We start from the raw sequence: 26,213 nt of genomic DNA on the forward strand, positions 1-26,213 counted from the left end.
TTGTTTTCATTTAAATGAAATGTACATATATTTCAGGATAACATCCCGAGTGAGGAAATTATTGATGTTAATTCCAACAGACCAGGGTATATCTGATGTATTGGACTCTATAAGTCAAAAGGTATATTGTTATTTCATTATTTAAAAAAAAAAGGTTGATGAAAAGACAGTTGTTTTATTTGATATTTTAAACTGAAAAGAAAAATCTTTTGATTTAAAAAATATGAAAAGAGAGCGCTATATTTTGGAAGTTAAAAAACTTAAATACATCTTAGTTTGCTGATGTTAACAAGTTTGTAATGTGACCTAATGAAAAAGATATTCACACAAATTTTACTTAGATAAATAAATATTTAATGATTTCTATAGGGAATGAAACAGTTTGGATCAGGAGAGGATCTTAGTCCAAAAACTAGCCCCAGGAAAACCACACCTATACCCAGTCCTAAATTACCACCAAAAGATATTCTGAAGTCTTTGTTTGATAGTGAATCACATGATATGTCAGCCTTTAGAGTCTTATATAATTTAGAGGTATGTTATCTTTTTAAATAGTTATATTCATCAACCATTTTACATTATAAATTGATACATTTTGTGCATACTAGATAATTTGTTTAAGGAATGACTGTAATATTTTTTCTGTCTATGAAGAAATAACATAAAAAATTTAGTGCACACTGAATAACGCGCGTAGCGGGTTATTTAACAGTGTGCACCACATTTTTTATGTTATTTCGAATAGACAGAAAAAATATTACAGTCATTTCTTATAATTTAATTCTAAATTCCATTTTAAACCGTAGAAAACCATGAAAAAATGTTGATGACGTCACGGTCACATGACTAAATTATGTCTATGGGCTCATAACAAAATAATGTCAGCCAATCAGAAGACGCGTTACATCCAAAATTAAATTATTGTAATTTAAAGTCCAAAAGTAGTAAAAAGGATGCAGAATCCTTAAGCTTTTCCATATATCATCAATGTCCAGGAAACTGGTTTAAATTATAACAGATACTAAGTTTCACTATAGTATGATAGATTTAATATATATTTTTTGTTTAACTTACCTTTATCACACCCTTTTCAATGGAAAGGTTTTTTTTAACTAATGTTAGAAATGTAAATAGAAGGGCTTCAACATTTATGGTCACAATAAAGTAGGAATTTTATATTGCTTTACTAAAATATAATAAATTTGTTCTGTTATTTTTATGAATTCTTTTTTTTTTAGGTTTTAAGTAGTAAACTAATGCCAGTGACACAAGACATTGGAAGTAAATTTGGTGCTCAAAGTTTTTGTGAAGATTTTTTAAATGCCGGAGGATTGCAACTTGTAGTGAATGTATTACAACCTGAATCTTTAGCGCCAGACATTAATTATACAATTAGACAAGGATGCTATTCTATATGTCTACAGTTAGCTCGGTTTTTATTGTGTGGACAAACTGTGACAGGAGATGGACTTGGTTCTATTTCCTCATTGGATGAAGTTAAGGCAGGAGCAATTAGTGTACCAGCGACTCCAACCTCTCTAACTCAGCCGTTAACAATCATAGTTGAAAAACCATCTGCAGGCAGTCATGCTGTCCAGGTACATATAATTATGCATAATAAATCTTGTTTCTAATCCAGCTATTTCTAACATTAATTCTTATTGATTAAATTTAAAAAAAAATTTATTCAATCATATCAAAGAATATTAGCATAAAGTATTTGTCAAGTGATTGATCTGCTTTTGATATATTAAGTTCGTATTTTGAAAGGTGCATTTAGAAAGATGATAAACAGATTGCATTTTAATATTCTCAGACATCAATCTATGATTTGATGGTTGCAAAAATTATATTAAGTAACTCAGCTAACATACTGTAATTGTACTTATTTTCGCGGTGTATTTATTTTCAAGAATTTCGTGAATTTCGTGAAAATAAATACACGCGAATGTTAATCCAACTTTTTAACTGAAAGCTTACTGTTCATTTATATGCATACATTGATGACATGACATGTTTACAACGGTCAACCTTGTTTATCCGATTAATAAACAAACTAGAATGAAATCAACAGTTGACAAGTAAAAACCAATTAAAGATTAAAGAAACAATAATGACTCCAGATTACCTAGAACCATATGACTGTCTATTGTTGTGATATTGATTAATTTACAAACATGTGTGTATAGTAGCAGACAATGTTTTTGAAAGCTTTACTGCAATCATTTGATAACAGACAAAATTGTAATTATAATTAGATTTTATGAAAATAAAACAAGCACAAATAAATACACAAGAAGAATATTTACAAATAACCAAAGTCACTACAGTTTGTCATTTACTGAGTGCGACTCCTGCAATACGGGTCTTAGCCCAATCTCTTTTCAAACTGTTATCTTTTACATTCTGAAATGCATGCACTAACCACCCAGCGTGTAATACAGTATACCTGACGGCTATTTACGATTTTACTTTAAATGCAGTTCAGATTTACACACGAGGCAATAATAACTGTAAAACATTTTTTTTCTTTCTAGAAAATAAATACCAGGAACTTGTTTTTAAATACACAATTCGCGAAAAAAGTACCCACGAAAAAAAGTACAATTACAGTAGGACTGTTGAACTCAAATGGTAAATGCTTTTCCCCCCACCAGAACTCACAATACAAAACAATTGTCTTCTGTATTCACACAAACATAACTGTATTTTTTGCAAATACTTTTCTTACGAGTAAAGCGTATTGTACCTTGTATATATATATACTTTTTAAGGTTTAGGGAAAACATACATTTGAGTACCGGTACAAATTGTAGTCTTGAAAAGGTAAAGTTAAAAAAATGTCTGATATATTGTTAATATTTCTTTTTTTAAGACAATGGGTGTGCATGAATTTACTGAAACAGTTTCCTGTTTCATGAGAGTCACATGGGCAGCAGCTGCTGGAAGACTCCACCTACTTGGGTCATCTCAGCCAATCATTGAAAGTACAACAGGGTTGTATACCTGTGGGAAAAGTCGACAAAGTAGTACTGGTAAATTTTACTTATGTTTGATTTATGATCAATTAGCTTACAGTAGTTTTGCTAGTAAACACTTTAGGAGCTGGAGCATGTATAAATCTGAGGTAAAGGATACCTAAGGTAGATTAAACACTATTCTTAAAGTTAAAGAGATACTGACAAATTCATGGCAAAATGCAAAAAGAAGACCAAAAGACGAACAACAGTCTACAAAACTCTATTTAAAAACAAAATAAAGACTGAGCATCATGTATCCCAGCAAAAAATGGGGGTGGTCTCAGTTTTATTGGAAGGTAATAGCATGTAATACTATTTACAGATGTTTTGTAGGTATTTTTGGTAGGACAAATAATGACAGTGATTGTCATAGTCTACATGATGGTGTGCGAAATGTGTCCTCATTACATGTATATTTTGTAGGTAACACAGGTAGTACAAATAGTGACTGATTGTCAAAGTCTACATGATGGTGTGTGTACAATGCGTCCTCATTACATGTATATTTTGTAGGTAGCACAGGTAGTACAAGTAGTGACAGTGATTGTAAAGTGTACATGATGTGTGTGTACAATGTGTCCTCATTACATGTATATTTTGTAGGTAGCACAGGTAGTACAAATAGTGACAGTGATTGTCAAAGTTTACATGCTGGTGTATGTATCCGACAACAGATTATATCTTCTCAGGACTGTACAATAGCCAAAGAAGCCTTAGAAATCCTTGTGACATGTCTTCAACTCCGCTGTGAACTTATAGGTAAGGCACATTGTTGTTAAGAGGCTATTGCAATATCTAACCTGTAGTTTATCTTTATTATTTGAGATAATGATTGATCTCTTCCTGAAGGTCCAACAATATCAAACATACCTTCAAATTTGTAATATAAAAGAAGACCTGCAAACAGAGAAATAGCAGGTATAGAACATTATTGTTCAACTTGTAATCTAACCAAGGGTCCGGAAACGGTCATATATGCCAGACATGACCGATTTGGAAACTCAAAAGTCCTAAATGATTCATTGGGATTTAGGTCAAATTTTATTTTTCAACAGAAATAATTTCGGTCATTTCTTTAAGATCGAGTTTCAAAATCGCCATTTTGAACATATTTTTGTTTTGTTATAGATTTTATGTAATTAAACTGTCACTTCAGTAAAGTGTTATAATCCTGAGGGCCCTCCTAATAACTATATTAATGCCTCGTGGAGCTATTGGCTAATGATCGCTAATCTCTTTACCTGTGTTTTTAATTCACACCTGGCTATTAATCACAAGCTCCGAACTAATATGGGGACAAAGTCCCCAATAACAGTAGAAAATTCAATAGAAAAAAAAAATTTCCCGATATTTTCATTGTACTAATGAACTCAAAATCATCCAATTTTTTTTTGTCGTGTTTTTGAATTTCCGGATCTGCGCAGAAATCTACTTCTGTTTCCGGTCTTGTTTGCATGAGACTTTGAATAAAATGTATATTTATCAGTCTAAGAAAGGAACTCAATACTAATTCATTTTTATACGACCGCAAAAATTTTAATTTTTTGGTCGTATATTGCTATCACGTTGGCGTCGTCGTCCTGCGTCGTCGTCGTCGTCCGAATACTTTTAGTTTTCGCACTCTAACTTTAGTAAAAGTGAATAGAAATCAATGAAATTTTAACACAAGGTTTATGACCACAAAAGGAAGGTTGGGATTGATTTTGGGAGTTTTGGTCCCAACATTTTAGGAATTAGGGGCCAAAAAGGGCCCAAATAAGCATTTTCTTGGTTTTCGCACTATAACTTTAGTTTAAGTGAATAGAAATCTATGAAATTTTGACACAAGGTTTAGGACCACAAAAGGAAGGTTGGGATTGATTTTGGGAGTTTTGGTTCCAACAGTTTAGGAATTAAGGGCCAAAAAAGGGCCCAAATAAGCATTATTCTTGGTTTTCGCACAATAACTTTAGTATAAGTAAATAGAAATAAATGAAATTTTAACACAAGGTTTATGACCACAAAAGGAAGGTTGGGATTGATTTTTGGAGTTAAGGTCACAATAGTTTATGAATTAGGGGCCAAAAAGGGGCCCAAATAAGCATTATTTTTGGTTTTTGCACCATAACTTTAGTATAAGTAAATAGAAATCTATGAAATTTAAACACAAGGTTTATGACCATAAAAGGAAGGTTGGGTTTGATTTTGGGAGTTTTGGTCCTAACTGTTTAGGAATAAGGGGCCCAAAGGGTCCAAAATTGAACTTTGTGTGATTTCATCAAAAATTGAATAATTGGGGTTCTTTGATATGCCGAATCTAACTATGTATGTAGATTCTTAATTTTTGGTCCCGTTTTCAAATTGGTCTACATTAAGGTCCAAAGGGTCCAAAATTAAACTTAGTTTGATTTTAACAAAAATTGAATCCTTGGGGTTCTTTGATATGCTGAATTTAAAAATGTACTTAGATTTTTAATTATTGGCCTAGTTTTCAAGTTGGTCCAAATAGGGGTCCAAAATTAAACTTTGTTTGATTTCATCAAAAATTGAATAAATGGGTTCTTTGATATGCCAAATCTAACTGTGTATGTAGATTCTTAATTTTTGGTCCAGTTTTTAAATTGGTCTACATTAAGGTCCAAAGGGTCCAAAATTAAACTAAGTTTGATTTTAACAAAAATTAAATTCTTGGGCTTATTTGATATGCTTTATCTAAATATGTACTTTGATTTTTGATTATGGGCCCAGTTTTCAAGTTGGTCCAAATCAGGATTCCATATCAAGTATTGTGCAATAGCAAGACATTTTCAATTGCACAGTATTGCACAATAGCAAGAAATATCTAATTGCACAATATTGTGCAATAGCAATTAATTTTCAATTGGAGTTATCTTTCTTTGTATAGAATAGTAGTTGATAATATATGTTGGAAATTTGCCAGACATGACTATGATGTCATTTTCTATTTTTATTTGCCAATAACTTTATGTAAATAACTTCATTGGAAATTTGCCAATATAAAATGTTGCTGATGAAGCTTTTTTTCCTTATCTTATCTAAAATGTTTTTAGATAATGTATGTTGGACATTTGCCAGACATGACTATGATGTCATTTTCTATTTTTATTTGCCAATAACTTTATGTAAATAACTTCATTGGAAATTTGCCAATATAAAATGTTGCTGATGAAGTTTTTTTTATTGTTTTATACAATAAACAATGTATATTCACTTTTACTACCAACCAATCTTTACCATTCAGTGATAACAAGCACTTTATTTTACATTTTAATATTCTATGATGTATTTAAAAGAGCAGTTATTGTTGCAAACTCCATTAGAAATTTGAATTGATATCAGTTTTGGAAAAAGGGAAACGGGGATGTGAAAAAAAAAGGGGGGGGTTTAAATTTTTCTCATTTCAGATTTCATAAATAAAAAGAAAATTTCTTCAAACATTTTTTTGAGAGGATTAATATTCAACAGCATAGTGAATTGCTCAAAGGCAAAAAAAAACTTTTAAGTTCATTAGACCACATTCATTCTGTGTCAGAAACCTATGCTGTGTCAACTATTTAATTTTAGATTTAAAAAGTTTGAAGAAGAAATCTTTAATTGATTTGTAAAATCTTGACATTTGTTTTGTGTAAAAAAAAACCCATGTAATGTCAAAAATTTGATCACAATCCAAATTCAGAGCTGTATCACGCTTGAATGTTTTGTCCATACTTGCCCCAACTGTTCAGGGTTCGACCTCTGCGGTCGTATAAAGCTGTGCCCTGCGGAGCACCTGGTTAAAAATTGTTTGTTAAATTAAAAAAAAAAAAACGTTACCTGATGACAGCGTTTCTTTGTTTACATTGAATATGACGTCATGACTTAAATAATGTCACAACTAAATCCCGAACAACAGAATCAAAATCGGAAACGTTGCGGTATTTCCGTTTCTCTTTTTAACATGTTAGATTTATAAAAAAAAATCATACAGACTTCGTCCCCATTCACAGGTTATGCCTTGCCTCATATTATTATAAAGAAATTAAAATTCCATACCAACTGTCTTCATAATTTAATTACTTTTCAGCTAAGACAATTGTCAATTATGATTTAAAATTGAATTAAAACTTGATTTAATTTACATAGAAAAAAGTATTTTTTTCACTACTAATACACGTGCTTTGTTACTATGTAATACGCATGCCTGAAATTCTCTTCTGCAGATTAGACACTAAATCGTAAATTTAAAATGATTTCATGCTAAATGAAGCAAGTGCAACTATTTTCATTAATATTCTCACACTATTAAAGGTAAAATATTAAAAAGCTGATGATCTGTGAATTTGATAAACAAAACTAATCCCGGAAATGAGTCCGGAATTGTTCGTATTAGTATTGTCGCATTACATCCGGTTTGAATTTCGACTTCAGAATCGAAAGAAACGTAAGCGATGACTGAGAAAATTATCATTTTGAGTCATTAAAATCATATTATTTTTAAGCTGTTGCCTTCCCTTAAATGCTCTTGATCGATTTTAGGAAAATGGAAGGATAAATCGTGAAGTAAATGCTATAGATGCAACAATGAAACAAGTTTGATGATGCTACCCAGTACGAGTATGAGCATACTCTTGCAGTTATGAGATTTTGACAATCCTTTTTTGAAAAGGGCACCAGCATTTAAATTATATGAAAATGACCGAAATTAGGTGAAAATTTTTTCGGATCCTTGAATCTAACATATAATTTTCGTTGAGCTGTAGAAAAAAACAATACAAAAGATAGACTTATTTGGTTATGTTTTTGTTTTTTTGCATTAATGATAACAATTTTTATATCCTATTTAAATGAATAAAAACAGATATGGGGTATTTGTCAATCGGTCATAAAATCAACAGTTCTGTCCCCTCAAAATGTGACATATAAAGGACATAATGGGCTATGAGTCAGCAACATCACAAGTCTAGACAATTTTATTTGATTTACAGAGACTATTAGATCAGCCTTCAACACTAAATACCTTATAGGTTAGAGTAAACAAAAACAAAACAGATTCAAAACATAACGTATAAACCATGAGATGAGAAAAAACAACCTCTGTTATTTATGCTTTTCCAAAGACTCCATTATTCTACATTGATATTTATTATTATTTCAGCATCTTTTTACACTCTACCATGCATTAGTGACTTCATAATAGATATTTTAGTGGGTTGTTCACAATCAGATATAAGAACAGCAGCATTAGAGCAATTCTTCATTCTCAGTCAAACTACATTATCATCTGACTCTGTACAGCAAACGCCTCATCAATTCATGTTGAAAGTTTTACTCAAGGCATATCTTCCCTTCTGGGTGTCGTCAACACAAACCAGAGGTGCTAGTCAAAGGTAAGGTTGTATTACTAGTGAAAGTTTTACTCAAGGCATATCTTCCCTTCTGGGTGTCGTCAACACAAACCGAAGGTCCTAGTCAAAGGTAAAATATATAAAAATCAGGAGATGTGGTTATATAGGGTGTGATATATAGATTTTGGATTTGTGATTTATTTGTGACAAGTGAAAACTTAGAGTTACTGCCTCTTTATCAGCTAATTTTGCATCAATATACTTTCTCAATTTTTATTTTTTCAATGTATTTATGTAAGAAAAGTGACAAGCGTGACATATTTCTATAACAATTTAATTTGATTTATTTTTTTACTCACAAATATGAACTTTTAGTTGGTTTACAGAAAAGGAAAATGATAAATATGCAAAATGACAAAACCAAATGAATGTAATAGCCTCAAATTAAGAATGGTAATTCTTATAAAACTTTGTGAATTTAGACACTTTGGTCTTTAGAATCACATATACAATTGATGAAGATGAAAAATGCTAAACTGTAAGTATCATTTATCATGTACGTATTTCTTGATATATTCCAGGCTCATCCTCCAATGTTCTCAGTACTTTGATTTAAGGTGTAAATTATTAGAGAATTTATCAAGTAAGTTATTGTGTTATTCATGTACATTTTGTGCCTAAATTTGTGATATGCTCTTTGTTGAATTTTACCAATTTTATCTGAATGTTCCTTAGGTCATTTTGTATGTAAATTTATCTGGAAATTTGATCCATCGCTGTCTCTAAAAATAGAATAAAAGGATCAGCATATTTTGAGTTTATACATAAAAAAAATTTAGAGGTAGAGGAAAAAAATTTAAATAGTGAAATTTGTTGAGCAAGACAAATAAGTCAGCAGCATTGAAATCTACAGTCCACATTTTATAGAAATGACATTTTACCCACTTATTGTGGTTTTTTTTTCTTTCCTGAAATAATTTAATAGATGGAAAGAACTTTATCCAGCAAAATAAGATATACAAATGGGGGAATGCTAACACGACAACTCATGAATTCTTGTTCTATTAGAATTTTCAAAAAAAGAACTGCCCTATATGTTTGAAATTGAATGTATTTTATGTTGTTGTTTTTTTTCAGTGCCAGACCAAACCAAGTTAAATTTAGATCTGCCTAATATGTTAGAAGATGAGATAGCCTGGTTAAAGAACTTTGAGACATCATCCAATCCTGACCTGATTGATGCTGATAACTTACTACTAGGTGGTCATCTTAAACTCATCAGGAATCTCTTTACATGTGAAGGAATTTGTAAAGAAGAATTTGGTAAGATATTATTTAAAGATTTTAAGAACATATTTTTTAAGCTTTGAAAATTATAGTTCCTATAAATGTGGAAGTCACTGTTTTTATTTTTGAAGTTTCTTTAACAGACTGGACTAGATGTTGAAAATTATGTTATGTTAGTACATCCTTTGTGAAAACCAATGCTTATTGTTTTGTACTTTTTCTATTATCTTTATCCGTACTCTAGTACTTATAGATTATTGTTGATCATCTCAACGAGATTTATTTTCTCGCTTGAGCCGGTACGGTGAAAGCGAGAAATGCAATCGAGTTGAGATGATCAATGATAATCTGTTTATCGCTATTTTACCTATGACGATGTTATCAATTTCATTAGCAACGTCACATGCCTCCTTAGTTTCTAGCGATAATTTTCCATCTCAAGCAAGTAGTATGATATGAAAAGTTATCACAAAAAAAGATCAAAGGAAAAATGCACAAAATAGCGATAATTATGTTTATTTGAGCATAAGCTCTTACCTTTGTCTGAGCTGTAATTTCTACCTAGTTTAAGAGAAATTAAACATTGGCCTTAGTTTAATATTAGAATAAAATAAATAGTATCTCACTGCATGCAGCCTAAAACTTACACCTTGCAAATTACTTCTCCAGTGCTAATTTACTATCACTTTTAACTTTATCAGTTCGTTCATTCGTCCGTCCATCTGTCTGTTCCGCTTCATGTTAAATTTTTTTGTTGAGGTAGTTTTTATACGCCCGTCGTCTTTTAGACGGGACGTATTATGGTATACCGTTGTCCGTCCGTCCGTCGTCCACACTTCGGACAATAACTCAAAAACACTTTCACCAATTTCCATGAAACTTAAGTGAATTGTTTATATCTATTGATGTAAGCTCCCTTTCGTTTTTTTTTTAATTTCAGATTTTAAGTTTTGGATTAATGGGGCTTTATTCATAAAAAAGGGGGGATTTTCAACACTTCGGACAATAACTCAAAAAGGCTTTCACCAATGTCCATGAAACTTTGGTGAATTGTTTATATCTATTGATGTAAGCTCCCTTTCAATTTTTATAAATTTCAGATTTTAAGTTTTGGATTTATGGGGCTTTATTCATAAAAAAAGGGGGATTTTCAACACTTCGGACAATAACTCAAAAAGGCTTTCACCAATGTCCATGAAACTTTGGTGAATTGTTTATATCTATTGATGTAAGCTCCCGTTCAATTTTTATATTTTTCAGATTTTAAGTTTTGGATTTATGGGGCTTTATTCATAAAAAAAGGGGGATTTTCAACACTTCGGACAATAACTCAAAAAGGCTTTCACCAATGTCCATGAAACTTTGGTGAATTGTTTATATCTATTGATGTAAGCTCCCTTTCAATTTTTATAAATTTCAGATTTTACATTTCCGTGTTATGAATTTTTATGCTTAAAAAAGGGGGGATTTTCCAATTTTGGGACAATAACTAACACTTTCACAAAATTTTATGCAACTTTGATAAATTGTTTATATCTATTGACATAAGCTCCCTTTCCATTTTTATAAATTTTAGATTTTACGTTTTCTTAAGTAATGAATTTTTATACTTAAAAAAAGGGGGATTTTATGAAACTTTGGTGAATATTTTAATGTAACATCCCTTTTGATTTGTATATATATTTCTAGTTGATCATATAAATTCATTTAAAGCATAAAAGACAAGTTAAAAGAGCAACGGGCGTATCATGCGCTAAAGCGCAGCCCTTTATTGATGAAGTTGAAGTCCAATCAACTTGAAACTTGGTACACATGTTCCCTATGATATATTCTTTTGAATTTTAATGATAAATTAGAGTTTTTACCTCATTTTCACGGTCCACTAAACATAGAAAATGGTAGTGTGGATGGGGCATCCATGTACTATGGACACATTTCTTGTTTTAGCTTTAACAATAATAGACTTGGAAGTCACTGATTTAATTTTTGAGGTTTTATATTTCAGATCTATGCAAATTTAAAGTTTATTATGACGAGATGCTGAAAATTTTAACTGAATATTTATGATTTCAGGCAGAACCTTAGTCTATGATCTTCTACATGATTTCCTCTTTCCTGCCTCAAAAATAATGATGGACAGTATGGATGAAGCTAAACGAGAAACAGCATTGGCTGAAGTCAGTCCAAAGTAAGCACAAACTAGAAGTTATAAACAGAACATTTTTGCTAAAGCAAGATTAATTTATACCATCTGCTAAAAGAATATTTTGTGGCAAAGTTATGCTTTTTCCAAAGTATTAATAAACTAAAAAAATAAGTTTCAAACTTCTGGCTTGATTGTATCTCACTCTCCTTCATTGTTTAAATTTGATTGGTTAATTTGTTGGTCATGTTTACCTAATTTTATAATTAGACGTTAAGCAAGCAACAATTAATCTAATAACATTTGGAAAATTTGTCTTATTTTAGATGTAGGAATTCAGAATCCAGAATAGCAGCATATGACTTGTTGATAGAATTATCCAGGGAAAGTGTATCTATATTAAAAGACTTATGTAGACAGCTTGTAGATATGCATCATCAGCCTCACCCTGAAGTAGCCAATGAATGGGAGGTTTGTATTTTGTTGTTGGTTTCAGTTTATGTAGACAGCTTGTAGATATGCATCATCAGCCTCACCCTGAAGTAGCCAATGAATGGGAGGTTTGTATTTTGTTGTTGGTTTCAGTTTCTGTTTATTTAATGTAATAAAACTTTATAGTAGCTTCTTTGTACATCTAATATTTAAATTTAGTAAGAATTCTCATCAATCACAGGATAAATGCATTTTACATGGTTTGAGTTGAATTATGTTGATGCCAATTTCACGATCAAATGAACATAGAAAATGATAGTGCAAGTTTCAGATTAAAATTTTCCGTCAAGGTAGTTTTTGATGAAGTTGAAGTCTAATCTACTTGTAAGTTAGTACACATGTTCCCTATGATATGATCTTTCTAATTTTAATGCCAAATTAGAGTTTTTACCCCCAATTTCACCATCCACTGAACATAGAAAATGATATTGCAAGTGGGGCACACATGTACTATGGACACATTATTGTTTATGAGTAATTACTGGTCTTGATAAGATACTGATTAAAAGTTGATGTTTTTTCCAGTAATTTTGGCTGTTTTTTATTATTAGTACTTGCCACCTGTTGATGGTCGAGCCAGATGTGGATATGTTGGATTACGCAATGGTGGTGCCACCTGTTATATGAACGCTGTAATCCAGCAGTTATACATGACACCCGGGGTACCAGAAAGTGTTTTAGGTGTAGTGGAAGACACCCCTGATGAAGACAGGTAATTAATTCATTTGTGTAGTAGTTGAATCTAGCACCAGGGTACCAGAATTTTTTTTTGTGGAAAATATCTTGATGTAGACATGTAATTAACCTTGTTATCGAGCAGTCATACATACAATAACACACAAGGCCCCATGGTCATGAAAACTGTAAGTATGATTATTCTATTCTCAGAATTCAACCAATCAAAATACTAGATTTGGTGTTTTTAGCACAAAGTTTGTACCGAGTGAATATTTATGACTGAGTACAAGAAGTTGTCCTTGGTTAAGTAGAGTGGAGCCCATGTAAAATCAGTAGTAAACTTTGTTGTGAAGCTGTTTTACATAGAACAAGGTTAACAGAAATTGTCCTTAGAGAAGATAAAAGATGAATCAGGTTTTATGTTAGTTTTTTTTTCAGTGTTAATGTTATTATTTTTAGTGTTGATGTTGTATCTTCAATGTGTTTTATTTGTAACAACATGTGTTGTGATAATGCTGTAAGTTTTACTGTTAATGTTGTTATTTTCAGTGTGTTCTATCAGTTACAACAAGTATTTGGTCAGTTACTGGAGAGTAAACTACAGTATTTTGAACCAGAGAAGTTCTGGAAAGTATTCAAGTTATGGGGACAAGTTGTAAATATTAGAGAACAACAAGATGCCTTTGATTTCTTCACAGCATTAATGGATCAAGCAGATGAATACACTAAGGTAAACAAAATCAGAGTTTAGTTTCTCTGAATTTATTTTGTATATGAATTTTTTATTATCTTTACTGTAATCACAACCTCAATTTGGGAATGGTAAGACTGAATTACTGCTTTCAAAGTTTGACAATTTGAAAGTTATATTGCAAATTTCATCTCATCATTTAATATTGTTATTTCACTACTTTTGATAATATTAAAATATTATTAACCACTTGCAGGATATTTACAAACACTAATAGATTTGATTTGTATAAAGAATTTAAATGCTTGAAGTTTTGCATCATTAACTCTTTTTTTATTGGTGTTATCTCAGTTAAGTGTAAAAGCTTAGAGAGGCTGTTATTTTTCTAAGCATTTATTAAACGATCAACATTTATATTTTATTTCAGAGAATTGGAAAATATGAAATATTCAAAAAGAATTTCCAGGGGATATTTTCTGATCAAAAGTTATGCAAAGATTGTCCACATAGGTAAGTTAATTCTCAATTTTATTATTGAGTTCAATATGTAGACCGTTGCAGATTACTAAGAAATGTAAGTTGATATTATAAAACAGTGTAGTTAACATCTTCATCTGTATCTTAAAAAAAGACTTCATAAACTAACACACTTAGTCCGATTTTTCTATCACATAATACAACAGTCTGCAGGAAGACACACATCCTACTCCGACGCTTTATTTTGACTTGGAGTCTACCAGTCTTTGCTCTTTTTCCCAAATTATGTGTGCTTAGCTGAAAAGCAGCAAATACCACTTCTGAAGTCTTTGGTTTAACATTAGGTGGAATCCAGTTAACACCCTGACACTAACAGCTTGCACACTATCACAAGACCACTGAGGTGGTAATTGAATAACAAAAAAAGCAAGTATATCCTCAATATTCTAAAATTTATCATAATATGTTAAAATACATAGTAACTATATTTTCAGATATGAGAGAGAAGAGGAATTTTTTGCGCTGAACCTGACTGTAAAGAATGCTACATTACAAGATTCGTTAGACCAGTTTGTTAAAGGAGAAATACTAGAGGGAGACAATGCATACTATTGTGAAAAGTGTCAGGCTAAGGTACTATTAAATGTCCTTGTAAAATGAGATACTTATATAATATTTCTTTATCATTACAATACTGTCTCTGGAGACTAGAAAAATATTAAAGTGTCTGAAGAAAAATGGATGTTTGGTTGATTGATTGATTGTTTACTTTAATTAATGATAAATGAGTACATACACACAATATAAAAAGTAGATAGCATGGAAAATAAAGTTTTTAGCTCACCTGGCCTAAAAGGCCATGTGAGCTTTTCTCATCACTTGGCGTCCGTCGTCGTCGTTGTCGTCGTCGACGTCGTCGTCGTTAACAATTTTTCAAACATCTTCTCCTCTGAAACTACTGAATGGATTTGAATGAAACTTAGCATGATTGTTCCTTAGATTATCCTGCACAAAGTGTGTGCTTCGATTTTTGATCCGTCAAAAAACATGGCCGCCGTTACTTAAAATAGAACATAGGGGTCAAATGCAGTTTTTGGCTTATATCTCAAAAACGAAAGCATTTAGAGCAAATCTGACATGGGGTAAAAATGTTCATTAGGTCAAGATCTATCAGCCCTGAAATTTTCAGATGCATCAAACAAACCATTGTTGGGTTGCTGCCACTTAATTGGTAATTTTAAGGAAATTTTGCAGTTTTTGGTCATTATCTTGAATATTATTATAGATAAAGATAAACTGAAAACAGCAAAAATGATCAGCAAAGTAAGATCTACAAATAAGTTAATATGACCAAAATTGTCAATTGACCCCTTAAGGGGTTATTGTCCTTTAATGACAATTTTTCACAATTTGTTCATCACATTTGCTAACTTTAAAAAATCTTCTCCTCTGAAACTACTGAATGGATGTGGATGAAACTTAGCATGATTGTTCCTTAGATTATCCTGCACAAAGTGTGTGCTTCGATTTTTGATCCGTCAAAAAACATGGCCGCTGTTACTTAAAATAGAACATAGGGGTCAAATGCAGTTTTTGGCTTATATCTCAAAAACGAAAGCATTTAGAGCAAATCTGACATGGGGTAAAAATGTTTATTAGGTCAAGATCTATCAGCCCTGAAATTTTCAGATGAATCAAACCAACCATTGTTGGGTTGCTGCCACTTAATTGGTAATTTTAAGGAAATTTTGCAGTTTTTGGTCATTATCTTGAATATTATTATAGATAAAGATAAACTGTAAACAGCAAAAATGATCACCAAAGTAAGATCTACAAATAAGTTAATATGACCAAAATTGTCAATTGACCCCTTAAGGGGTTATTGTCCTTTAATGACAATTTTTCACAATTTGTTCATCATATTTGCTAACTTTAAAAAATCTTCTCCTCTAAAACTACTAAACCAAATTCAACCAAACTTCAACTGAATGATCAGTAGGGTGTATAAAATAAAGTTTGTGCTTTATTTTTTATTTCGTCAAAAAACATGGCCGTCATGGCTAAAAATAGAACACAGGGTAAAATGCAGTTTTTGGCTTATATCTCAAAAACTCCAGCATTTAGAGCAAATAAGACAAGAAGTTAAAGTATTTATTAGGTCAAGGTCTACCTGTCCTGAAATTTTCAGCCGAATTGGGTAACTGGTTTTTCAGGTATAATGCCCCTGAATTGATGATTTTAAAGAAATTTTGCAGTTTTTGGTTATTATCTTGAATATTATTATAGATACAGATAAACTGTTAATAGCAAAAATGTTAAGCAAAGTAAGATCTACAAATAAGTCAATTTGACCAAAATTGTCAATTGACCCCTTAAGGAGTTATTGCCCTTTAAAGACTTTTTTCACAATTTGTTCATCATGTTGACTTACTTTAAAATTCTTCTCCTTTGAAACTGCTGTATCAATTTCAGCCAAACTTAGGCTAAATGAGTTTCAGAGTATCTAGTATAAATTTTATATTTCATTTCCTTGTATGTCAGAAACATAGCTCCTATGGCTAAAATAGAACATAGGAGCAAATGATTTTTTTTTTGCTTTTGAAGAAAATAGGACGATTCAAAGAACATTTAAATAAATTGAAAAGCCAAAATAATCATTGATGAGAGATTTAACCAAAAAAATTAAGGTGAGCGATTCAGGCTCTTGAGAGCCTCTTGTTTCAGTATCACATAAACAAGGTTTTATTCAAAGTTACATTGAGTTAGTCCTTCTTAGCATGTGGCAGTCACAACTTTTATTGAATGATATCCACACATATATATTAAGGAAAACATGATAGATATTTAGATGCATACAATTTTTAAAAACAAAAATGACAGACACTATAATTCTTAAGATCTTATAATTGTTCATTCAGAATTAAGATCTGTATTGTTTGGTTTACAAAAATCAGAAACATATCTTATTAAAGACATATTTTCAATTGGTATTAAATAAACATGCTATCTAAAAAGAAATTAACATTTCAAACTTCAGTTAGGGAATTGGTATCCAAAGAAGAACTTTCAAATTGTTGTAGTTTAATAACAAGTTATAGTAATTTTTGTAAAAGTATTATTTTGATAGTTACTCTTTAATGTCCTATATATTTTTTGAAAACATAAGTGTCATTCATTTTCAGAGGAATACCATGAAGAGAATGTGCATCAAAACACTGCCACCATTGTTGTGTATACAGCTTAAAAGATTTGGTTATGATTGGGAAGCAAACAGAGCCTTAAAATTTGATGATTATTTTAAGGTGAGTTATGAAAGTTGGACTATGTATTTATGTGTTAAGGGATCTAGTCTAAAAAGTATGGTCAAAGATTTATTAAGTGTATTTCAATGGAGTGCCTGAAAAGTTGTCATATTTGAAAATTACTTTTGAGTTTATAACCAGTTTTTCCAAATGTAAGCTTTGAAAGGCTTGTATAAAATATAGGAGAGGTTGTGCACATACTTGCATGTGAGTGTTTAATATTTATATTTGTAAGATTCATATTTAAATAGGCATCTGCATACCATTTAAATTTTTAAAATAGATTTTGTATAATTATGCCATTCAATATGTATTGTTGTCATTATTTTCAGTTTCCATGGATATTAGATATGGAACCGTATACGACCGAGGGCATGGCTAGAAGAGAAGAAGCTGTAGAAACCAGTTCAGAATCATCAGATTCAGGGGAGACAAATCCTACTGAAGATAAATTACCTGACATTGTGATTGGAATTTCTCCAGAACCTAAACAAATAAATTATGAACTTGTAGGAATAGTTGTACATAGTGGTCAGGCTAACGCTGGACATTACTACTCATTCATTAAAGAAAGAAGGTAAATAAAATTAGGAACTTGTAGGATATTTGTAGAAAGTCATCTGAAAGGCTAATACTGAATATTGTTACTTATTTATTAAAGAAAGGAGGTAACCTAATGTCTTAGTTTTGGAGAAAACAATCTTTAGTTTTTGTTTTACTTCAAACGAAGCCAACTCTTGCTCCTTATAGAAAACTCTTTGACAGTAAATTATAAAACCTGCCAAATCATTTTTATAATGAAGACATTCTGATTAAGGGACTGAAGGCTAACAAAACAGAGAAAATAGCCCAGTCTTGTGTTAAATTTTCAAAAGGACAAGCAAGGACTTCTGTAAATTGTATTTAAAATGCTTTATTAACAATAAGGATAAATGTTTCATAAATTATGTACACTAGCTCGTCGTATTGAACACTTTAAAACCTATACCTATTTTATTTTTAGAGGGAATTCCATGACCAATCCTAATAAAGGAAAATGGTTTAAATTTAACGACACATTTGTAGAAGAATTTGAGATGAATGATGCCAGCGTAGAAGCAGAGTGTTTTGGAGGAACTTATAAAACTAAGACTAATGAGTCATCATGTAAGTAAATGAGTAACATTTTTACTCCATCAATTTTAGTAAATTTAATAATATTAAATGAATAAACTTCCTTTATTTGTGGTGGGTTTACATTTCCCTCTATACTTGTTACACGTACTAACGTAAAAAAAAAAAAATTATAAAAAAATTGCAAGAACATTTATTGATTTTAAAACGTCCAAATGGTCAGAATTTGCATTAAATGATGTTATTTGTCATCATTAGGCCATTAAAATGATTACTTTTATCCATATGTCTAAAGTACTATGATTTTTTTTTATTGAAAATTAGAATTTACAAGAAATGTGGACAATGGCTATATTTTCAAAAGGGGTATATATTTAACCTGATGTTGAGGTAATAGTTCTGTAAATTTAATGGAAAGTAACATAAATACACATATTTATTTAGCTACAAATTATCCAGATGAGAGAGTGAGGTATTGGAATGGTTATATGCTGTTCTATGAGAAAATGGCCGAAGTGAAAACTCCAGGATCAGCTAAGAAAACCAGGATAACTGCAAAGCGACCAGTTCCTGATTTGGGGTAAGTTCAGACCTTAAAAAAGTCTTACACATATTTAGTTAATTTTTGTAATCCCCACCTAAGATAGTAGAGGGCATTATGTTCTCTGGTCTGTGATTTCCTCCAATCATGTCTGTATGATATTCCATTTGCCCGTTATTTTGTCCTTCTGTGCAATATAAGGTTAAATGTTTTGGTTTAGGTAGATTACCAGGAAGTTGTTTTGTTTATAGATCTCTTTATGTCAGTTTTCTCTAGGTTTTTTTAAGCTGATTCACTGATCATAGAAATTCTCAGATTTAAGTTTTTGGATAAGGTAGTTTACCATGAAATTGTAGTCACATCAACTTGAAACTTTCTATACAAGCTCATAATAAAATTGACAATGGAAATGGGGAATATGTCAAAGAGACAACAACTCGACCAAAGAGCAGAGGACCACCAATGGGCCTTCAACACAGTGAGAAAATCCTGCACCCGGAGACGGACCTCAGCTGGTTCCTTAATAAAAATGTGTACTAGTTCAGTGAAAATGAACGACATACTAAACTCCAAAACATATGAATGAACCGAAATTAAAAAACATGCATTCATTATGATTTGAACCATTCAAACTATATGCCACATAATGATTTTGACCCTGATTTCACAGTTCATTGAATATGAAAATAATATATTGTTAGGGCATCATGTTTTATGGAAACATGTAACTGTTAGAATTATAATTTGTAACACCAACATTTTCTTACTGGGGTTATTTTGTTTAGTTCATAATAATATAAATGTTGCCTAATTTCCTCTTCATAAATAGTTGTGCAAATCAACAGTATTGCTGTGAAGATCTCAGTTATATTTTGATGTGCAACATAATCCCTGCACAATAAGTATATCACTTGATCTCACAAAAATTATGTGTCAAAATATCCATTTTTTAGTATGGTACATATTTTCTTGCTGATACAATTCTTTAGTTACTGTTAACTTGAAACTTTCTATACAAGCTCATAATAAAATTGACAATGGAAATGGGGAATATGTCAAAGAGACAACAACTCGACCAAAGAGCAGAGGACCACCAATGGGCCTTCAACACAGTGAGAAAATCCTGCACCCGGAGACGGACCTCAGCTGGTTCCTTAATAAAAATGTGTACTAGTTCAGTGAAAATGAACGACATACTAAACTCCAAAACATATGAATGAACCGAAATTAAAAAACATGCATTCATTATGATTTGAACCATTCAAACTATATGCCACATAATGATTTTGACCCTGATTTCACAGTTCATTGAATATGAAAATAATATATTGTTAGGGCATCATGTCTTATGGAAACATGTAACTGTTAGAATTATAATTTGTAACACCAACATTTTCTTACTGGGGTTATTTTGTTTAGTTCATAATAATATAAATGTTGCCTAATTTCCTCTTCATAAATAGTTGCGCAAATCAACAGTATTGCTGTGAAGATCTCAGTTATATTTTGATGTGCAAACATAATCCCTGCACAATAAGTATATCACTTGATCTCACAAAAATTATGTGTTAAAATATCCATTTTTAGCTCACCTGGCCCGAAGGGCCAAGTGAGCTTTTCCAATCACTTGGCGTCCGGCGTCCGGCGTCGTCGTCTGGCGTCCGGCGTCGTCCGTCGTCCGTCGTCCGTCGTCGTTAACTTTTACAAAAATCTTCTCCTCTGAAACTACTTGGCCAAATTACACCAAACTTGGTTACAATCATCATTGGGGTATCTAGTTTAAAAAATGTGTGGCATGACCCGGCCAACCAACCAAGATGGCCGCCATGGCTAAAAATAGAACATAGGGGTAAAATGCAGTTTTTGGCTTATAACTCAAAAACCAAAGCATTTAGAGCAAATCTGACATGGGGTAAAATTGTTTATCAGGTCAAGATCTATCTGCCCTCAAATTTTCAAATGAATGCGACAACCCGTTATTGGGTTGCTGCCCCTGAACTGGTAATTTTTGGGAATTTTTGCTGTTTTTGGCTATTATCTTGAATATTATTATAGATAGAGATAAACTGTAAACAGCAATAATGTTCAGCAAAATAAGATTTACAAATAAGTCAACATGACCAAAATGGTCAGTTGACCCCTTTAGGAGTTATTGACCTTTATAGTCAATTTTTAATCATTTTTCGTAAATCTTAGTAATCTTTTACAAAAATCTTCTCCTCTGAAACTACTGGGCCAAATTAATCCAAACTTGGCCATAATCATCTTTGGGATATCTAGTTTAAAAAATGTGTGGCGTGACCCGGCAAACCAACCAAGATGGCCGCCATGGCTAAAAATAGAACATAGGGGTAAAATGCAGTTTTTGGCTTATAACTCAAAAACCAAAGCATTTAGAGCAAATCTAACAGCGGTAAAAGTGTTTATCAGGTCAAGATCTATCTGTCCTGAAATTTTCAGATGAATCGGACAACCTGTTGTTGGGTTGCTGCCCCTGAATTGGTAATTTTAAGGAAATTTTGCTGTTTTTGGTTATTATCTTGAATATTATTATAGATAGAGATAAACTGTAAACAGCAATAATGTTCAGCAAAGTAAGATTTACAAATAAGTCAGCATGACCAAAATGGTCAGTTGACCCCTGAAGGAGTTATTGCCCTTTATAGTTAATTTTTAACCATTTTTTTGTAAATCTTAGTAATCTTTTACAAAAATCTTCTTCTCTGAAACTACTGGGCCAAATTAAACTGAACTTGGCCACAATCCTCATAGGGGTAACTTGTTTAAAAAATGTGTGGCGTGACCCGGCCAACCAACCAAGATAGCCGCCATGGCTAAAAATAGAACATAGGGGTAAAATGCAGTTTTTGGCTTATAACTCAAAAATCAAAGCATTTAGAGCAAATCTGACAATGGGGTAAAAGTGTTTATCAGGTCAAGATCTATCTGCCCTCAAATTTTCAGATGAATCCGACAACCCGTTGTTGGGTTGCTGCCCCTAAATTGGTAATTTTAAGGAAATTTACTGTTTTTGGTTATTATCTTGAATATTATTATAGATAGAGATAAACTGTAAACAGCAATAATGTTCAGCAAAGTAAGATTTACAAATAAGTGAACTTGACCGAAATGGTCAGTTGACCCCTTTAGGAGTTATTGCCCTTTATAGTCAATTTTTAACCATTTTTCGTAAATCTTAGTAATCTTTTACAAAAATCTTCTTCTCTGAAACTACTGGGCCAAATTAATCCAAACTTGGCCACAATCATCTTTGGGGTATCTAGTTTAAAAAATGTGTCCGGTGACCTGGCCATCCAACCAAAATGGCTGCCATAGCTAAAAATAAAACATAGGGGTAAAATGCAGTTTTTGGCTTATAACTCAAAAACCAAAGCATTTAGAGCAATCTGACATTGGGTTGAATTGTTTATCAGGTCAAAATCTATCTGCCCTGAAATTTCGGATGAATCGGACAACCCGTTGTTGGGTTGCTGCCCCTAAATTGGTAATTTTAAGGAAATTTTACTGTTTTGGGTTATTATCTTGAATATTATTATAGATAGAGATAAACTTTAAACAGCAATAATGTACAGCAAAGTAAGATTTACAAATAAGTCAACATGACTGAAATGGTCAATTGACCCCCTAAGGAGTTATTGTCCTTTATAGTCAATTTTTAACAATTTTCATAAAATTTGTAAATTTTTACAAACATTTTTTACTACTGAGCCAAGTTCATTATAGATAGAGATAATTGTAAGCAGCAAGAATGTTCAGTAAAGTAAGATGTACAAACACATCATCACCAAAACACAATTTTGTCATGAATCCATCTTCTTGCTTTGTTTAATATTCACATAGACCAAGGTGAGCGACACAGGCTCTTTAGAGCCTCTAGTTTAGTAATGGTACATATTTTCTTGCTGATACAATTCTTAAGTTACTGTTATAGATAATGATGTTCTTTCTAAAACAGTGATATTATTACATTGTAAACATAACACCTGTATATTTTTGATAGGAAAGGAAGAATGGATTCTGATAGTTTGATGGAATTAACAGAATTAGTACATAAAGGAGAAAGAAGAGGAATATTTATGGATGATATGCCAGCTAGAATACATCAAAACATACAAGCTGAAAATCTAACATTTGTCAAAAATAGAGATGTTTACAATACTGAATATTTCAAATTTGTCAGGGATTTGGCTGCTAAAAACTGTGTATGTAGTATTTTAAAATTTAAAATGTATGTTTGTGTCACCTGACAGCATCCCCCTGGGGTTACACATAGAGATCAATTCTGTTGTCTTGAACTTTCACAATTACTTTAAAATGTCTAGAAGGAATTCAACCAGACTTGCACATATTATGAAGTTGTGCCACTGATATTTAATTTTTTTATATGTATGATTTTGGTGATTTCCAGTACCAAAAAGCAGACTCTTCTATTTTTGCATATATATGTTCGAGCCAACAGATGGCACATGTTTTCTTAGAAACACTCGCCCATTTCAATTCAGAAAGTTATACCTTTGGAGTGATAAGTTATTATTTATCAAGTAGACAATACAATAATCCTTTATTTGGAATAAGTGATGCTTAAAATTATATGTCCTTTTCTTGTTAAGGGACTAGAAATTTGGAAGACTATCATTTGGAAATTTGATTTTTTTAAAAAGATAAGCAAGAAGTTAAAGGATTGAGAGAGTGTGGAGAACAATACACTGTTTTTAGGCGACCCTTTCATTTATATTTTTCCCACTTCAATGCTTTAGATTGCTTTTTAAACACATGATTTTTTATTTACAGCAGCAAATTGACAGAAAGGATTATTCCACTATGTGTGTTGAGGGATTGCAGCTTGGTGTTAAATTTGTCTTTAATACATACTTTCGATCAAAGTTAAAAACAAGGTATTTTATTTCCTTAAAAATATTTAGCTGTATAGAAATTATTGAAAGAATATATAATAGTTCAAAATATATTCAGTTGATTCTTGTATTTTATAGTAACTAACTATTAATAAGCAGATTTCAGTATAACCGATTTTAAAAAACTTTTAAAAAACCACAGAAGACAATTTACATACAATATTAAAATATTAAGATTGAATTCAATTACTATTTAACAAGTATTGAAGTTCCTTTGCTATGATCTTGTGAACTTAAAATTCTGACTTAAAATTGTTATGAAAATTCTAAATGAATATGGTATTTGATTTGTTAAACAATTGATGTTTTCAGTTGGTATACAAATGTTTTAATTATTTTTTAATTTAAAACAAGAGTGACTTGTCTCCCTGTGTTTGTTTATGTCAAATATTTCCTTCCTTAATTGTGTTTAGACAAATTTAAACCATCATCTGAATTTAAATGAGAACCTCCAAATTTGTCAGTTTCTGTAGCATATTTGTAAAAATTTGTGAATTTACAGCAATCTGAATTAAATGCAGATCCCCACTCTTCAATTGCAGTAAGCAAACCTTGGACTCAGGATCTGTATTTTAGTTAGAATTAATTTGCAGTATTTTCTTACAAAATTATTATTGTTATTACAGAGTTGATTTAGACGAATGGTTAGAAGTATTTGATACATTAATACACAAATGTACAATGATGTTATTGTTATTACAGAGTTGATTTAGACGAATGGTTAGAAGTATTTGATACATTAATACACAAATGTACAATGATGTTATTGTTATTACAGAGTTGATTTAGACCAATGGTTAGAAGTATTTGATACATTAATACACAAATGTAAGGAAGCGTGTATGTGGCTGGTACAATATTTGTCAACAGAGGAAGGCTTTGCTTACATCAAGTATGTATCGTTTTGCTATTATAAGTCTATATATTTTATCTTCCTGGTGTTTAATAGTTCACATGATATATGCATGCCACAAGCAAAAATAATAGTCAAAATTTATATTAAAAAATTGGCTGTAATTAAAAACTATTACTGCGAAAAGAAAGAAAACCATAACTATATTTTTACACGAATAACCAAGTTTATTTTGCATGATATGAGATTTATTTGTAAAAGTATTAGAAACAGTCAAAAATATGAGATTTATTTGTAGAAGTATTAAAAACAGTCAAAAATATGAGATTTGCTGACCACTTCTCTTCTGCTTGTGTCAAGTACCATTAAAGACTATATTCCAGATGATATGGTTATCTAATTTATTGTAGAAATAAGTTGATGAAGCCATTTGTGTTTTACAGAAGTATAAATCTCCTTGATTAGCATCTTTTGTCTTTATATTGGTTGTTACTTGTGCTTTGTTCCAATCTAATGATAATAATAAATGAACACAATTGTTTTTGAATTTACAATATTTAGAACAGAAGTGATTAATATACAACATCTTGTCATTCTGTCTTATTATTAAGGAGTTATATTTTAGATACTATTCAATACCATTTTGATGCAAGTTATTGTATTGTATGTTTTTTTACAGACCATTTTTGTTAGAGTGCCCTAATTCAGATGTCAGACGTACTATAGCTGCCATTTTACAGGATATGATGTCAAACTTCTTTTCACATGGAGGAATACAGGCAAGTTGAAATGTTTATGTTTGAATGAAGTAGAGCAAGTTTAGATTAGTATATATTCCTGTTAAATCTCATGTTAGTAATTTCCTTTTACCTCATATTGCAGAAAATTATTAATCCTGCATTTTTCTACTTACAGATAGATAAAAATTTTAACGAAATCCTGGAACACCTTCTACAGATGTTGAACAAAGATGTGATAGATCATTGTAAAAACTGTAACCAATATTTTAATGTACTCAGGTGCTATGTTGAACTGGTAAGTTATTACATGTTACCTCCTGCTATCATTAGGAAGAGGCATTATTTTTCCTTTCTGTTTTACTGTCTGTTGTTTCTGTCCCATATCAGACTGAAGATATGGTTTAAAGTAGTTAAACTTGAAGTTCTGATAACATTAACTGGAAACTTTTAAAATACACATATTTGTAATGAAGTGAAGTTTTAGAATATATGCAAAATTGGATTTTGACCAGATTTTCTTGGTTCACTGATCATGGAATGTATCCTGATTTTGGTTTTAGATCAGATAGTATGAGCATGTGAAGGTGTCCTATGCACACATAATTTGTTGAATATTTG

The 26,213-nt window shown here is 31.3% G+C and overlaps 1 protein-coding gene across 1 annotated transcript in view; it reads left to right on the forward strand.

Annotated features, from left to right (window-relative positions):
* LOC143046610 (ubiquitin carboxyl-terminal hydrolase 24-like) overlaps nucleotides 1–26,213 on the forward strand; it is a 64,281-nt gene that overhangs the window by 21,634 nt on the left and 16,434 nt on the right. The window contains exons 28-50 of the mRNA XM_076219756.1: nucleotides 37–121; nucleotides 370–534; nucleotides 1,239–1,598; nucleotides 2,876–3,035; nucleotides 3,624–3,779; nucleotides 8,155–8,386; nucleotides 8,926–8,987; nucleotides 9,482–9,667; nucleotides 11,705–11,819; nucleotides 12,101–12,245; nucleotides 12,818–12,978; nucleotides 13,494–13,674; nucleotides 14,063–14,145; nucleotides 14,607–14,745; nucleotides 17,295–17,414; nucleotides 17,747–17,991; nucleotides 18,418–18,560; nucleotides 18,972–19,107; nucleotides 23,090–23,291; nucleotides 23,881–23,984; nucleotides 24,781–24,894; nucleotides 25,535–25,638; nucleotides 25,775–25,890. Of these exons, the coding sequence (XP_076075871.1) occupies nucleotides 37–121; nucleotides 370–534; nucleotides 1,239–1,598; nucleotides 2,876–3,035; nucleotides 3,624–3,779; nucleotides 8,155–8,386; nucleotides 8,926–8,987; nucleotides 9,482–9,667; nucleotides 11,705–11,819; nucleotides 12,101–12,245; nucleotides 12,818–12,978; nucleotides 13,494–13,674; nucleotides 14,063–14,145; nucleotides 14,607–14,745; nucleotides 17,295–17,414; nucleotides 17,747–17,991; nucleotides 18,418–18,560; nucleotides 18,972–19,107; nucleotides 23,090–23,291; nucleotides 23,881–23,984; nucleotides 24,781–24,894; nucleotides 25,535–25,638; nucleotides 25,775–25,890 (3,514 nt within the window). The remainder of the gene's footprint in view (nucleotides 1–36; nucleotides 122–369; nucleotides 535–1,238; nucleotides 1,599–2,875; nucleotides 3,036–3,623; nucleotides 3,780–8,154; nucleotides 8,387–8,925; nucleotides 8,988–9,481; nucleotides 9,668–11,704; nucleotides 11,820–12,100; nucleotides 12,246–12,817; nucleotides 12,979–13,493; nucleotides 13,675–14,062; nucleotides 14,146–14,606; nucleotides 14,746–17,294; nucleotides 17,415–17,746; nucleotides 17,992–18,417; nucleotides 18,561–18,971; nucleotides 19,108–23,089; nucleotides 23,292–23,880; nucleotides 23,985–24,780; nucleotides 24,895–25,534; nucleotides 25,639–25,774; nucleotides 25,891–26,213) is intronic.

Source organism: Mytilus galloprovincialis, chromosome 1 (genome assembly GCF_965363235.1).
Source record: "Mytilus galloprovincialis chromosome 1, xbMytGall1.hap1.1, whole genome shotgun sequence".
In the NCBI taxonomy this organism is placed as follows: domain Eukaryota; kingdom Metazoa; phylum Mollusca; class Bivalvia; order Mytilida; family Mytilidae; genus Mytilus; species Mytilus galloprovincialis.